This window comes from Pantherophis guttatus, chromosome 1 (assembly GCF_059756535.1).
Source record: "Pantherophis guttatus breed Tessera chromosome 1, ASM5975653v1, whole genome shotgun sequence".
Lineage (NCBI taxonomy): Eukaryota > Metazoa > Chordata > Lepidosauria > Squamata > Colubridae > Pantherophis > Pantherophis guttatus.
Window position 1 is genome coordinate 143,810,665 of NC_142063.1, and position 16,976 is coordinate 143,827,640.

At 36.3% G+C, this 16,976-nt stretch overlaps 1 protein-coding gene across 8 annotated transcripts in view; it reads left to right on the forward strand.

Moving 5' to 3' along the window:
• The window catches only part of GALNT13 (polypeptide N-acetylgalactosaminyltransferase 13), a 233,083-nt gene that overhangs the window by 209,945 nt on the left and 6,162 nt on the right, over window positions 1-16,976 (forward strand). For 4 of the 8 annotated variants that reach the window (XM_087881887.1, XM_034425248.3, XM_087881888.1 and 1 more), the window contains exons 11-12: window positions 1,410-1,544; window positions 11,399-11,597. In XM_087881887.1, the coding sequence (XP_087738013.1) occupies window positions 1,410-1,544; window positions 11,399-11,584 (321 nt within the window). In that variant the 3' untranslated portion in view covers window positions 11,585-11,597. The remainder of the gene's footprint in view (window positions 1-1,409; window positions 1,545-11,398; window positions 11,598-16,976) is intronic. The other 4 variants (XM_087881889.1, XM_034425267.3, XM_087881892.1 and 1 more) reach the window with 1 other exon arrangement.

Here is a 16,976-nt window from a genome sequence, read left to right on the forward strand (position 1 = left end):
CAACGCAATTGCCAAGATTATCATTACAGACTATTTTGAAAAAGAAGCACTATATTTGACTACTGAAATGCGAGCCCCATTAAATTCAATGACGCTTACTGCCATAAAAATACAATGTACGCAACTTTAATCTTGGTAATCAAGTAGAGTACAACACAATTCTATATCCAGTTCTGTCACTTTAACGTTACAAGAATATTTGATGTATAGGATTTCATTCTTCAGTTGCTTTTCAGAGAACACGAACTAGTTCATTGTATTACTTCGCTTTTCATATAGTTAAGATAACAGGTAATCCTCGCTTAATGATGGCAATTGGAACTGCAGTTGCATAATTCAAAGTCACGTGACTGTTGCTTAGCGACGGCAGTCCTGGCACCTTTAAGTTGCTGTTATTAAGCGAATTTCAGTGTTATTAAGCATGACATTACGCTGTCGCCGTTTGCGACCTCTTACTGGCTTCCTCATTGACTTTGTGGGTGATCACATAACTGCAAGATGCTGCAGCTTCAAACAGCGAGCTGGTTGCCATGAGCCCAGATCATGTTTGCGTGAAATTACAGAAATTCTGTGATAGCTGCAACAACAAGAACCAGTTATAAATACTACTTGTTTGAGCGCTGTCATAAATTCAAATGGTCAGTAAATGAGTGGTTATTACATGAGAACTATCTGTATATAATACAGATTAGGAAACAAAATACATATTCCCTACTGCTGACCTGAGGTCAAAGCCAAAATCTTTCTTGTGTGCATTCACAATCATTGGAATGGCTAGACCAATGATGTCTAACCTTTTTGCCATTGCATGCCAAAAGCGGGGGGAACACACCCATAATTCAATGCACCCCACCGCCCTGCACATGCATGCAAGACCCCCCTCCGCGGTCCCCCTGCTTTTAGCACATGGTGGGCACAGTGGGCCCATTTTTCACTAACCCCAAGCTCCAGAACCTGGGGAGGGCAGAAAGGGCCTTCCACACCCTCCTGGAGGCCCTCCGGAGGCCGGAAACTGCCCATTTGCTGACTTCCTGTGGGACCGGAAGTGCCGTTTTTTACTCTCCCCAGGCTCCAGAGCCTTTCTAGGAGCCTGGGGAGTGTGAAAACAGCCTTCCCCACCCCCACTCCGAAGGCTCTCCAGAGGCCAGAAATAGCCCATTTGCCAACTTCCAGTGGGCCCAGAAGGCCCAAAGAGCTAGGGCAACGCTCGCGTGCCCACTGATATGGCTCCATATGCCACTTGTGGCAAGCGTGCCATAGGTTCGCCATCACGGGGCTAGACAATGGATGAAATGGGAGTTACCAGGTTTGAAACAAAATATTTGTTTTCTATATGCTTTTCATGTCTGTACTAACTTTTTCTCTTAAGCATTAGCTGTTATTTTACCAACAGAACTTCTCTCTTCCAGGTATTTTCATACACTGCCGACAAGGAAATTCGCACAGATGATTTATGTATGGATGTCTCTAGGCTCAATGGGCCTGTAATTATGCTGAAGTGCCATCACATGAGAGGAAATCAACTTTGGGAATACGATGCCGAGGTATTTATTAAAATACAGAAATGTATTATATGTGAACAATGTTATTGCTTGCCTGCAGCTAACAAATAAAAGGCTAAAGCAGTAATTCTCAGCTTTGCCAACTTTAAGTGCACGTGCATGTTGGCACATCCAGCATGCTGTCTGGGGAATTCTGGGAATGGAAGTCCACAGGATCTTAAAAGTTGCCAAGGTTGAGAAGATTCTTTAGCAGGTTGGTAAATTTGTTAAGAAATGTTTTCACCATTGTTTCTTCCCCCTTAATTTTCAGATATATTGGGGGTTGTAGGTGCTAACTTTGCATCTCTTTCCCTTATAACCCCATCTCTCATGTGAATGATCATTCCTTCTACCACAGTAACCTCTTCTAAACCTGTAGATCTCTGTATAATGGAGCCTAAAGGCAGTGAATCACATTTGTTAGGTTATTCAGAGCATTTTAAGAGGGTGTTCACAACATGTGGGAGCATGACAAGTAACCCCGGGTTTTTTTTTTTTAGAAGGCATCTACAGCTGCTTAAAAAACTGCTTCCCTCAGAATATGGGTGCATGAAATGACTTCATTTCAGGGACTCTTTTTAGCCATATCCCCACTTCCTTACAAAGCAGGATTGCGCAGGGTTTAAAGAATGAGGATAAGCTGTCACCAATCCTATTCCTCTGATTTGAAGTGAGAAAGTCTATAAGGTTATAAGGTATCGACATGCTTGGAAATCAGACAATTCAGTCTGCTTTCCTTCTTTCCTTCGCCACTTCTTAGGCCTAGCATGGAAACGTTCTTGTGGAAAGTATATGCACAAATCTGAATCAGCCTTAGAGTCTTATAAATAAGTAAAAATTATTGACAAAAGGATAAAGCTAGCATACGAAAGAAAGCAGTGAGGCACGCAGTTAGGAAATTGTGTTAATTTCTATAGCAGAAAGTTAGTATAGTTTGTTCTATGTACTGAGGTGGACTATTCTAGCAGGAATCTGGATTAGATGAACCAGCGAGTTCATCTTGAAGACCCATAATAGAACATTCTACAAAAAACATTAAACTGGATTATTTTGTTTGGGAGGAATAGGTTGTATTAACAGCTCTACCCTCTTCTGAGCAGTTGGCAACAGCAGAAATAAACAAAAGAGTAAACAATCAAATAAATTATGTCAACATTTAACTACATAGCTGGATAAGGAAGAAACTAGTTGTTAGACTTCCTTCTATATTTGCAGAAGGACATAGCTTGACACTGAACTTAATGAAACAGAGCAGCTGTTGCAGCCAACCTAGAGTTAATTTCAGATATGACAGATGGATCTTCATCACACTGGGATTATACTTTCAAGTTCACGTGGAAAATATATTCCTATCTACTGTAATTTTGAACCTTACAATTTATGCAGTGATCTGTTTCCCAATAAACCAGCAATATTTATTATTTCAAGGAAGTTTTCATTATCTGGGAATGATATGCTGCATAATAAAACATGCATTCCCATAAAATATTGTGACTAGGTTCATAATTCTTCACCCATAAATACTAAGCCAGCAGGATGTTTGGGATGCAAAACATACATTATGCAATTTCATTACTGCAAGAAGACATGTTATAAATATATGAGATACAGTCAAACTGTTGCAGCGTTGAAAAAGAAAGAACAATCCATGCCATTTCACTGACAAATATTTAGCTGTAGTTTTATGGGAAAATATTTAAGAATCAGATGTACTCACTCAAGGAGAAAAACTTTATATGATACATATGTGTATTACTTTTCTACTTTGATATACAGGTTTTTGCTGTTATTACTGATTCATTACTATATTAATGCTCATGCGATTTTATTTATGGCTTTTTTAAAAAAAATCAGGTGACAGATTTATAATATTTGTACAATTCAGTATTAAAATAACCAACTATTTTAATAGTAGTTTGAAACTATGTTTATAAGGAGATAAATAGTTTGTAGCAAATGTTGCCATGTGGCATATTTGAAAATAAATTTCATCAGAGTTTTTTAAAGCTATGTCTTAGAAGCTTATAAAAAGTCACGATTGCAAAATCAGAATCAGCCATTAGATGGAGCCAGCAAAAAGGAAATATTTTGTAGTTTTGTGATAAGAAACTCATAGAAAAGGCAATTTGTCTGAGGAATCATTTTGTTGTAGTGCTAGCATACCAAGTTGAATTAAGAAAGAGGGGGAAACTCACAAAGTTCCAAATGTATAATGGTAGGGTAAAAATGTATTTTTATTGTGTTATCATTATTGTGATTTACAAATAGTGATTAGATTTAAGGTATTTTAGTTTTTATAAGTTGTAAATGGAAATGGTTATTTCGCTATTTATAAGGATCAGTAGAATTTTATTTAATGTCAGTATAACATCAAAGTCTCTTTACTCTTGGTATTCTATATGCTTTTTTCTTCAGTAAGCATTTACTGAGTAGTGAAAACAGAGAAGTACTGAGGCAACCCAGCCATCTTAAGGAACTTATTCATCTTAAATTATGCTGAACTGGACCTAGAGAGTCCCAGGAACTATGGCATTATCAAATGACTCAGTTGATACCCTAACGCAGGGCTGTCAAACTCATGGCTCACGGGCTGGATGAGTCATGCGCTGGCCACGCCCACACCCAGTTTAGCAAAGGGGAAAAGTCACAATACTTCACGTGGCGACACCATGACGATGGGAGTTTGACACCCCTGCCCTAGCACATTGAAGCTGACTAATATATGGTAATTTATGGAATATATAGGATTTCTCCTGTGGTGGTGAGGTCTCTCCCTCTCCCCCTCCTCCTCTCCCTCTCTCTCTCTTTCTCATCTATCTACCAGTATTTTGATTGAGACTCGGAAGCAAACAGGCAATTAGTGCAGCTTGTGGAGCACAAATGTAATATACTGTACACTGCCATTGCATTCTGTGTCCACTGAAATATCTAGGCAGCCCCATTTAAAAATCCCCAATCTTCTTTCCCTAATGCCATTATATCCTGAATGGGAAAATACAGATATCATGTAGATAGAATACATTAGAATCTGTTTCTTCTTTTTAAAGAGTGAGGGGTTTGGGGGGAGGGGATGTAATGTGAAAATTTTGGTGATGATGATGTCTGTGATAAAGATGATGTGGTTTTTGTGAAGACTGGGTGATTTCATCGCTTTCGGGTTTTATCTTCCTTCCTTCTCCCCGCTCCTCCATGCCCCACATGCAGTATTTACAACTGTGGATGAAGGTGATTTGTCCCCTAGTCCAAACTTATCAATGATTGTCTAGCCCAAATTCCCCCAAATCAGACCATTAGAGGCATATATGAAAGAGCTGCACGTGCCTTTTTCCCTTTTTGTATTTCTATTTTGGAAGCTGGTAATATAAAGAACACAAGGCAGCATTTGGACATATGGAAGTTTGGTTACTCCCTCAGGATAACACTGTTATGGTTGGTGGGGAGCTGAACAGTCGGCTTTCTTAGTGTCTCTTTTAACCCTAGTTAGGATGTTCTGCTTTGTGCCTATGGGCATTTAGAAGTATAGAAGCCTAAGTAAATAAATAAAGGAGAGATGGTCACCAAGTCTTGTACATAAAAAATCCCAACATCTTGCACATGAAAAACCACATAGAAATCATATTACCCTTGATACCTGTATTTCAGAAATACAGAATTCTAAAATGAAACTTATGCATTTTCCCCTCTTACGCCATCTTTATATTTGATTATAAATCTTGTGTTGTGAGGTACCACTTAACATCTAATTAATCATGGACTTCCATTAATGTATCTGCAATGACAATAGCAAGCATAACATTTTGAAAGTTTGGTTATCTATCTATCTATCTATCTATCTATCTATCTATCTATCTATCTATCATCTATCTATCATAACAATTTCTTGGGTTTCTCTTAATTTAGAGCCAATATATTATTTCAGAAATGATAGTCCTGTGGTGTCAAGCAGCATCTTTTCATAGTTGTGTAAACAGCTGAATTTTGAACAGATGTTTCCTTGTTATACAAACTTAAGGAGAGAACTCTGAATATGTGAATTGATACAGCTGGTAAATTGGTAAATTACGTTCTTCTTGTAACTTTGCATCTATTATTTCAGTATGTTGTTTATGGTATCCTGCTGTTGTTGCATTATTCTTTATGAGCCCTTTAGAGTTTTATCAAGCTGTTTTCAACAAGGGAACATGCAGGATTTATGACCAAAGTACAGATTTCCAAATCTATATGTATGAAAAGCATAGTTTTGATTTTTAACTCTTAAGTGTACTAGTTTGGTACATATGCAGTGCATAGATATATTTGATTTTATGAATCTTATTATTTATTTATAAATTTTATTGGCTGCCCATCTTACCAGACATTGAAACCAAGGGCACAGGGGGAGGGGGGGAAGTGGGATCTGTTATTACTCTAACAACCACCTCCCATTCCGCTGTTTTCCCCTCCTGGAGCCCCAAGCCAACTAGCAGAGCCAGGTCCATAAGCCCTTCTGAAAAGAGGGTTGGTGCCAACCTCACATCGGGGGGGGGGGGCAAGATATCCCAGAGGGCAGGAGCAACAGCTCCTCCTAGACCCCGCCAATTGGAATAATCAGGCTAACGGGACCTGCAGCATGCCACCTATGCCTGCACCTATGCCTGCACAAATGGTACGGGCCAATCCCATTACCTGGATCCAGGTTACTCAGGTCATCTTTAAAGCCATGAAGGGCTTTAAAGTTGATCACCTTGAATTGCATTTTTTTGCCAAATTATTAGCAATCTTTTCCCAAATTTTTGTGTGTGTGTGTGTGTGTGTGTGTGTGTGTGTGTGTGTGTGAGAGAGAGAGAGAGAGAGAGAGAGAGAGAGAGAGAGAGAGAGAGAGAGGGAGGGAGGGAGAGGGGGAGAGAGAGGGAGGGAGAGAGAGCATGTGCACATGCCTTCATATTAGTTTTTTTACTTCTGATGACTTGCCCGGCTAAGTTTTTTCGGCCAGGTTTTTCCAAAGTAGTTTGCCCTTGTCTGCTTCCTAGGGCTGAGAGAGAATGACTGGCCCAAGATGACCCAGCTGGCTTTGTGCCTAAGGTAGCACCAGATTTTTATTTTTTTTAAATTTGATTTATATGCCGCCCTTCTCCAGAGACTCAGGGCGGCTTACAATGTGCTAAGCAATAGCCTTCATACTTTTGTATATTTATACAAAGTCAGCTTATTGCCCCCACAAACTGGGTCCTCAATTTACCTACCTTAGGAAGGATGGAAGGCTGAGTCAACCTTGAGCCTGGCGAGATTCGATTTTACTTTAATTGCAGACAGCTGGTGTTAAATTACAGTGCTCTGTCTGTTGAGCTATCCAGGCTCCTGAATTCATGGTCTCCTAGTTTCTGGTGCTTTCACCACAACACCACAACACTGGTTCTCAGTTATTCAAATAGAGAGAGACTATTTCTGTCACTATTGCTTTTATGGAAAAAATCTGACTGGACATATGCTTTAACTTTTTTTGGACTCAACTACCAAGATTTAGATGCTAGAAGTATTTAGTTGACTGTCTCTATCATAATGCCTGGGGATGACGTAGGCAGTTGGAAGAAACATAATGCTTTCTATATATTTTCCTGGGTCATAGTTTGACTGTATATTGCCATTCCTTTGCTTTTGTTAGCATGCAGGTAAATGGGAATACAACTTTGAGGTAAGCATTTTGAAACTAGTAATCCCTGTGATTGATTTTAGTTTAGGATTTCACTTGTGTACTGTTTTTGTGATATATATGACCTTTGTTTAGTTGTAGACTATTTTATAAAAATAGATTCTCCATTTCCTGTTACATGTAGCATGATGCTAATGCTGGTAGTTGAAGATAATTGTGTTGTAGTGTATTACATTTTTGTAGAGAATAGAAAAGGAGGAATACATGATACAGATGTGTAGATAAAAGGAGAAAATGTCATTTCTCAAAATGTTTGTGGATTGTCCTTTCTAAAAAAAAAATTACTCAGAAATGTATTCATTGTGAACAGTCACACCAACAAAAAGTTCATTTCTTTTTTTTTTCCTGCACCTGCAAAATGAATGAAATGATCCAATTGCATTTGGTATTGCATAATAAATCTTTCATGAGGCACATTATATCAGAACATTGGGATATGTATTATGAGAATCAAATTCATCAGAGCACTACATTTGCAAAGAAATGGAGATGGGGACTAGAGAACACAGGGAGATGGGAAACCGATATGTGTTTCCATTGGCAATATACAGAGTCTTTTAATTTAATTCTCATAGTGCTTACAAACAGTATTTTGTGCTTTTCCTGAAACCTATTCAGATGTAGAGTCATTGTTATTTTGAGTGACCGGCTGCTACTTCCATTAGACAGTGAGTGTAATAATCCTTGGGAGACACGCTGTGACAGGCTCAATTAGCTGGTTCCAACCAACCTTTTTACATTATTTTGATAATTGAGAAGGTTTCTGCTGTATAGATTAAATGTTGTTATAAAATATTTTGGTATATTAATATGTTTTAAAGTTACAGATATCAGTCCATTGAGGTTTTGATAAATTGGCTCACGATTCAGAACTGTTTACATTCGATAAGACTTGTTTTATTTGTAAACTGAAAGATTAATCATTTCACGGAGTTCATTGTTTTCCTCTAAATTGGCAGGATGAATGAAAGCTAATAATAGGAATTTGCATGGATTTGAGATAAGTTTAGCTGCACTGCATGCAGATAAATTCCCTGTAGTCAGAACTTTTGAATATATTCCCTTTTAATTGAAAATGTTTTGCAATGCCATTCTTACATTTTTCATCCATAACTGTTCAATTTGCTGACTATGTGTTTAATAAATATTGATATTCAAGACTACTAAATCTTCATTTTTTTTCCATTCTGCATTTACTTTCTATTAGTAGAAAACAGAAGGGAAATGACTATGCATCTGAGATACATAATGAAAATTGATATTCCAGTTGCTCATTCATAGTGAGCAATTTTTAGTTGTTCTCCATGCTAGTACATTCTAATTACCAAAATTAAATAAGAGGAATTAACTAGTACATGTTTTATGTTAAAATATTACAAGTTGTATTCAAGCACAGCTGTAGAATTTTTTTTAAAAAACATGTATTGCTGGTTTCAATTGAGGAAGCGTGCCACTTTTTAAAAAATAGATCTACTTCAAAAATAAAGACTATGCAAACCTACGCTGTATAGGTTAGAATATTGATAATAAATAGGAGTAATCTACATATACAGTTAAATGCAAATATAGTGTAAAAGCATAGAGATGGATAGATTTTTTACCATTACAGCAACTCAGTGTTTTATTGTTGATAAGATCTGTTTCCATACTTTGAATATATATATTCACATATATAAATAAAATCTTCAATTTATGAATTGAGTCTAAAATTTCCATTGTAAGCAAAACAATTGTTTAGTGATTTTTGCCCCATTTTATGACCTTTCTTGACACAGTTGTTAAGTGAATCACTGCAGTTGTTAAGTGAATAACATGGTTGTTAAGTGAATCTGGCTTCCCTGTTGACTTTATTTGTCAGAAGGTTGCAAAAGGTGGTCACAAAACAAGATTTTGATCACGTGACCATGGAGATGCTGCAATGGTCATAAGTGTGAAAAACGGTCAAGTCACTTTTTTCAGTGCCATTGTAAATTTGAATGGTCACTAAATGAATGTTGTAGGTCAAGGACTAGCTATATCAGCTATTTAAAAAGCTGTGCCATTGCCCAAATGTAAGACAGAGCGAAGGAAGCTCATCATAAGCAGTTTTATTTTAGGGTAAAGGCCTAGTTGAAGTGTCTCCAAATAGCCAGTGCGATCGCTCTTTTTCAGATTTGTAAAACCCTGGTAAAACCTAGTGGATTGACAGCTCCATGAGGCACAAATTTTAATGGGAATAAATTAAAGCATATTGTTGCACAAGTCAGAAGGGGCAATGAATTAACCAAGGAAATGTTTTTAGAGAAAGCAGAAGAGTATAACAAGTACAAAGGAAAGTTTGTGTACAATGTCATGATGGATGGAGGGGAACCTCCAGACTGACCCTAGCAATCTCACTACCTCCTCTGCCCTCAAGGACAATTTATATTTAATTCTGATTTTTGGCTCAAGGCTGCTTTCACACCCTTTTGCTGCTTCTGGCTAATGTCAATAATTCCCAGGAAGCCAAAAATGGACAAGAGACAAAGAATTCCTTCCATAAGAAACAATCTAATTTTTTTCCTGAACTTGGCAATTTACTCTTCTGTCGTCTCCACATTTAGATTCTTAAATTTAGAGAATCAAAAAATTGATGAAGCTCATAATTGGACTTTGATTTTTTTTTAATTCTTTCTGGAACTAGGTGAGGTCAAATGAAAAGGAGACTTTTCAGATTGAGTTGGAAATAAATCTGGGGTAGTCTGCAATTTGTCTTCCCCATCAGCTGAATGCAGCAATCTCGCCAGCAGGCCACAATTTTTGTTCCTAGTTTATCCATAAACAATGTGTATTTGGTCTAAGCTAATGAAGAAAATTGTTAGTGAGATTTGAAAAACTCTGTCCAATACTGGTTGCACCTTACTTAATAAAATGAAAGAGCAATCTAAATATAGGTAAGTGTATGGCCAATCGGTATATTCCTGATGATCCTTTATATTTCAGAGCTATTTTCAAACATTTTATTTTAGCTGGGGGTAAATAAACAGCTGCATCAATTGAGGTGTTTAGGCATGCTTTTAATGGGGGGAAAATGACATGTGAAATTAATAAATAAAATTAGATTTGTTGAATAAGTAATAATTTCCCTCAAAACTAGCCATATCTCCTTGTGATATTGAGAGCAGTTCAGTGATACTTGGTGTACTACATGTTACCAAACCTTGTTTTGGTATAAATTCCTCACAACTAATGTTCTCTATATCTCAAATTCTGGATTGTTATTTCTTGAATTGATTGTACCTGTCCAATTCCTGTGGAACATTTAATTAATTGATGCCATTTATCTATCATGTCATTCCCTGGCAGACTAATTTAGAGATATTAAAATTCCAATAAAATAAAATTAATCAAAAAATCAAGTCTCGAGAATTAGAACAGCTGTGATCAAATAATAATACACACACATATAGACATATCTGACTTTATAGATAGAAGAATCTATAGAAGAATCTTTTGGGCAGAAGCAGTAAAACTACTTCTTAGTTTGATAAAAAAAATATAACAAAATAAGAGAATAACAGAGTTGGAAGGGACCTTGGTGGTCTTCTACTCCAACCCCCTGCTCAGGCAGGAAACCCTACACTATTTCAGACAAGTGGTTGTCCAATCTTCTCTTAAAAACTTTCAGTGTTGGAGCATTCACAACTTCTGAAGGCAAGTTGTTCCATTGATTAATTGTTCTGTCAGGGAATTTCTCCTTAGTTCTAGGTTGCTTCTCTACTTGGTTAGTTTCCATCCATTGCTTCTTGTCCGGCCTTCAGGTGCTTTGGAGAATAGGTTGATTCCCTCTTCTTTGTGGCAACCCCTTAGATATTGGAACACTGTTATCATGTCACTCCTAGTCCTTCTTTTCATTAAACTAGGCATACCCAGTTCCTGCAACCCTTCTTTATATGTTTTAGTCTCCAGGCACCTAATAATCTTTGTTGCTTTTCTCTGCACTCTTTGTAGAGTATAAATAAGTTGATTTATGTTAATGTTTTATGAAACCCATGTAAATACTAAGACTGTTTTAAGATGATGACTTAAGCTGTGTGAATATAAGATTCTTACTGTAGTTCATTCACCTTTTTATTGCCATAGGTCGGATAGAGAGGTTTATCCTTTGCTTCATGATTTCTACTTGTTGTGCTATTTTTCTGTCTCACAGACACACACCTTCCTTCATATTATTACCCAGTCTTGTCTGACTGTAAGCAGAATAGAAGATGCCATTCATGGTCCCACTATGGAGCCTTGTAATGACAGCCCTTTTCAGAAGTGGTTGTTGAGAAACTATACTCGGCTGGAGGTTTTTAGGAACATTTTTAAAAGCTCCACCGATTATTTCCTTTAGTAGATGCCTAGAGGTAGGTATCATGAAAAAAAAATAATAAATATAATAATTATTTTCCTTCTCACCCTCCCTCCTACTTACAACTATAGAGTAAAGTTTAGTATTGAGGTAAAATAGCTATATAACAACTGCATTTATTAATGCTACTTACTGTAAATCCATGTCAAAAACAATTTTGATAAAAGCTAGATATGCCTTCTGAGGTGTAGTTCTTTTGTTTGCATGTCTTATTTAATTCTAAAAACTGTTAAAAGTCTAGTTGTTTCGCATTACCTTAAAGCATCTATTTTCAATAAATAGTGTCTAAATATTAAAGTGGGAAAAATATTTGTGATGGCAGCCAGTGTTTGATTATCTACTAACTCACATGCCAGCAGATCAGGCCCCTTTGGGGGTTCAAATGCTGCCCAACATTTAATCCAATCCAGTTATACAGCATTGCAAATGAAAGAATAATTAAACCGTTGGATTATGGCTAGAGAACCCAGATTTGAGCCCAGAGCCACTTTTGAAATTAAGGCCGGTCATTCCCTCTGGGTCTAAGCCAGAGTGTCTCTAAACTTGGCAATTTTAAGACTTGTGGACTTCAACTCCCAGAATTCCTCAGCCAGCTAAGCTATACCACTTAGTTCAATTTCTTAGTACAACCCTATAAAGAGGATAGAGTGCTATTTATGCCTTTATAGTTTTCTGGAGGAAAAAGGGTATAAAAATCTAGCACAGAAGCCACCATTCCTGGCATTGATTCTATGATTCTGTGAATCTATGATTAATACAATAGTAGTGGACAGCCAAGTTACAGCACTGTGTAAAGACAAAGTATGCCGTGTTTCTTCAATGTTGTTCTGTAAAGTGAGGTTTTGCCGTGTTGATACTATCAGAGCAAACTTTATTTACCACATTTATTTTTATTTATGTATTAAACAAATTTATATGGCCATTTAACTCACAGAGATTCTAAGTGGCTTACAGCATTATAATTATTTATAGTTGAAGTCCTTGGTTCAGTAAGAACAGTTTGGAAATTAGTTTACAATAACTTTACCAAAGCACAAGTTCTGCTGTACAGCTTTATAATCATCAATAGTTCTTTCAAATTGAAACACCCTTCCATATAAAAAAATACCTACCAAGAAGTTTTTATCTCACATTTAGTGCAATAAGTGCTAATTGTAGTTTAGTAAAACTATTAGAAGCCTTAATATCTCAGTATCAAAAGCAATTCTCTCGGCCATTTTGAATCTTTCTTTCCCTTTTACAAGAAACAGAATGCTCCATTTTGTCTGTAAAATGATGAGTGCCATGTTTATGTAGCGTCTTTATCACTACAGGATAATTCCGATAACCAAAATGGTGAAAAGAATGCAATCGTGAGAATTGAGTCTGTCACAGAGCAAAATAAAAGAATTGCAGTTAAGGAAAATTTAAATTAAAATCTACTGCTAAGAGTGAGCTTTCAGTAAAATGTAAAGTATTTTTAACTTTTGTTTATCTGAATTCATGTTGGAATCCATCTCATTCAAGTTGAATGAATGATGACTTGGCAACTGAAGAGATGAAAGCTAAGGATGAAGGCCTTTGTAAATAGACATGTAATTGCTTTAGAGGATTGCACCACCATAACTCTGCCCTCTTGCTGGGCCATTCCCTGAAACGTCTCTGTATTTTACTGTATTATACTATTTGGTCTATCCAGTGTCAAACAATAATTTGTGTAGCACAAGGCTACCTTGTGCTATCTTGAGGAACATTTCTCAAGTTATGCTCAATTTACGCAAACTGTGAAATCCATAAAAGAATTGATCCCCCAAATCAGATTAGCCTTCATCAATGTGTTTCGAATTCAGTCCCACTCACTGGTGGTTAATATATTTCCTTTCTGCATAGCATTTCTGTAACCTTGAAAAATTGTCCTGCCTTGGGAATTCTATCTATTCTTTTTAAGGTTATCGTTGTTCTACTTATAATAATTGAGACCATGTTTTAATGTTTGGTTTTTAAACTATGTTGTGGAACTGTTGTGTATGCCACCTGGATGCAGTACTTGAAAAGCAGCCTTGTAATACTGTAAGTAAATACACTCAAAATAGAAAATTGTAATGTATATTTTCGTGGTAGATAGAGATGTGTTGCATAGCACTTTTGATAGTGATAATGCTGAATTTTATGTACTTGTTTGCAAAGTGCCTGTTTCGCTTTACAAAATGTAACATTAGAAAGAATATAATCCACAAGTTAAATCCATATGTTAGCACTATAATTTTCTTGCCAGGGCATTTCAAAATATTATTTATAAAGCAAACAAGTTTTTCTATTAATTTTAATGTCGATGATATCTTGTTGTAATATTAGAAGAACCCTATATAATATATACACACATTGCTAAAAGGATATAATTCGTTACAATGGCATCTTTGTTCTTTTGAAAGGTCCTTTTTGACTAAGACAAAAAGGGCTAAAATACAGTGTTATGAGTCATTAAATATCTTGAATATGCTAGAAAACCTTAATCTGGTACTAAATAATGAAAGAAATTACAGACTGGTGTGGTTTTGTTGCTGATACTGTGTTTCCCCAAAAATAAGACCCTGTCTTATATTTTTTTGAACCCCAAAATAAGCGCTTGGCCTTATTTTCGGGGAGGTCTTATTATTTTGGGGTGCATGGAGCAAGATGGGGCTCCTCTTGCTATTTTACCTGATTTCCAGCTCTGTGTTTAAATATTTTCGGGGAGGGCTTTTTTTCGGAGTGAGGATTTTAGCACATGCGCTCAAAAGCCTGATTGGGTTTATTATCAGGGGATGGCTTATTTTCGGGGAAACAGGGTATTTTTCTAATGTAATTGATTGTTGGAAAAAAAGGGGAAATTTTGTAATAGCATTACATAATGATAGAATTGTAGGAATAAGTGCTTATAGAAATATTCAACCTATTTTTTTGATGTTAAACTCTACAACAAATACAAAGAAACAGCTGGTGAAATATTAGATCTATATTTAATTTGGCATCCAGAAGAGAGTTATGAAGCCTCTAATTCAACTAATTCTAAAATACTTTCGTTGTTCTGAATTATTTCTTAAAGCATTTTGGCGCTCTTATTATATGTACAGTACATCTTAGAAGAAAAATTACCTATTACAATGGGCTACATATTATGAAATAGCCTTAAGTGATTCTCTGGGAATTTCACAGCAGTCTGTCTAAAGTAAGAGGAAAAAAACCTCCTTTGTTACTTTTCTTAATGTTTCTTCTGGGTAGAAATTGCTATAGCATAGACCATCTTCGGATCAATTTAGCATGAAATTCAGCGTAATGCAAAAAGTTAGATGTTTGTGCAATTTCATCATTTCAACCATCTCAAGAAAACGGTTCCATTTTAAAAAGTGTAGAGTCCTTGCACATAATGGTATCTATAGAACATAGCATTAACCTTTTTCTTAGAATGTAGAATATTACAGAGTTGGAAGGGTCCTTGGAGGTCAAACAACTAAGGTCTTGGGATTCTGAGCAGAAAGCAGTCTTAACATTCTGTTGCCCTGGAAGCAAACTGCTGCTGCTTGATTAGCAGATCAGGATCAATAATACTAGCTCTGCTCAGAAGTAAAAGGAACTAATCATTGATGTTAATTTAAACCTCTCTGAGGTAGGTTTCCTAAAAGATGCCAGAATTACTGGGCAGAGTGCATTACTATGGCTAGAAACAACTGGAAATCTATGAGGGTGTTTCGGAGGAGGAGGGGGTACTCCTATTCACCCTGTGTTATTTCCAGATAATCTTCAAGGGCTACCCCGAAAGTTTCCAGTGGTGCAGTGCAGCTTTGAGGTGCTATAGCCACAATGAAGGAGTAAAGAAGACTTGCCTCTTCCAGATTAGAGTGCAAAAGTTTAATTAGTTTTTATCGGAACTACCTTGCTGATGTTATGCTGCTGTCCAATACTAGTGCTGGATCCAGGAAAACTCTCAAGACTACAAATCTGATTTTTAAAAGAAAGCGCAACACAATCCAAAATAGCTTTTTGGCTCCCAAATCTTAAAATTCAGCTCTTGGAAAATATAATAATTCCATTTTTTTTTTCAAATTTTAACTTCACTTTGTTCTCCCTGTCTAGTACTTTACTGGAAATATCCAATATTGCGCTTGCGGGAGGGGAGAAGTATAAGCTAAATATCACCAGTATATTGAAATATATGATAGATTTTTTTTTCTTTTTATGACCCTTAATCCCTTGCTTTGGAGTGGGGTCGGGGTGACTGAATTCAGTTGAGCATTTACTGGCTGGATGCCCTTCCTGATGCCTACACAGAGTTTGCAGCAGATATTTTCTGTTTGCGCCCTGATAGAGAAACATCTGTTGCTGCTTAGAATTGAACTCTCAACCTTCTGAATGGGAGGTGAGCATCTTCACCATTAGGCCACCACGCCTCCTGAAAAATATGATTGAATAACATCATTATATTGATAGCAGATTATTGCTGGTGAATGATGGATAATTGGAACAGCTTACATCCTGCAATGATAACTTTAACATTATTAAACAGCATCTGTCTATCCCAGGTTTTTGGAAAGGATTATTTGATAGGTAGACAAAAATGCTAAATCAAATCTAAACATCTGATCGATGTACACCCAACCATAATAGAGTGATATAATAGTCAATATGTGCTTTGTTGATTATAGACAGGTTATTAATTGTGTCAACCTTTGTCAAGCTGTGGAAGGTTAGGAAAATGGGAATCCCAGAACATCTTATTATCCTCTCATTCCAACAAGACCAGCATCCTGGGGAAGGCTACCATAATAAATAGTAAACTACATTATCTATAATAATATATAATAGTAATGGATTATATTTTTGATTGGAATGAATTTTTATTTTTGTTCTTTGCTCTTTTGCTTTCTTGAATTTTACATTTTAGAGATATTTTTTTAAATAAAAAAGCATTTTTTATCTGAAGCTTTTCACTTGATATTCTGTCATATTATTAGTCTCCTCATTTCAAGTTCTAAAACAGCAGGATGAAAAATAAGGCAGAAATGTTTATAAATTCTCATTAATATAACAAATGATAGATTAGAGAATGATCTGAAGGCAAAATGCCGCTTTGTTAGTCTAAATTGATCTGAGACTGATAAAGAGAGGAGATTGTTGGAAATTTCCCATATAAACTGCACAAAGTATCTCCACAGAATTATAGTTATGAGCATAATGGACTGCTTAATTTCTTCAAGGAAACATCACTTGAACAGAAGGAGCTTCTGGGTTAATTACAATTAGCTAATTGAAATCCTTTTATTTTTTACCTTTGAGTACCCTAGGTTCCAAAGGCTACACCACTTTCTATAGCTAAACATTTGTAGCACGTTAACAATTGATCATTTTTTAATTATGG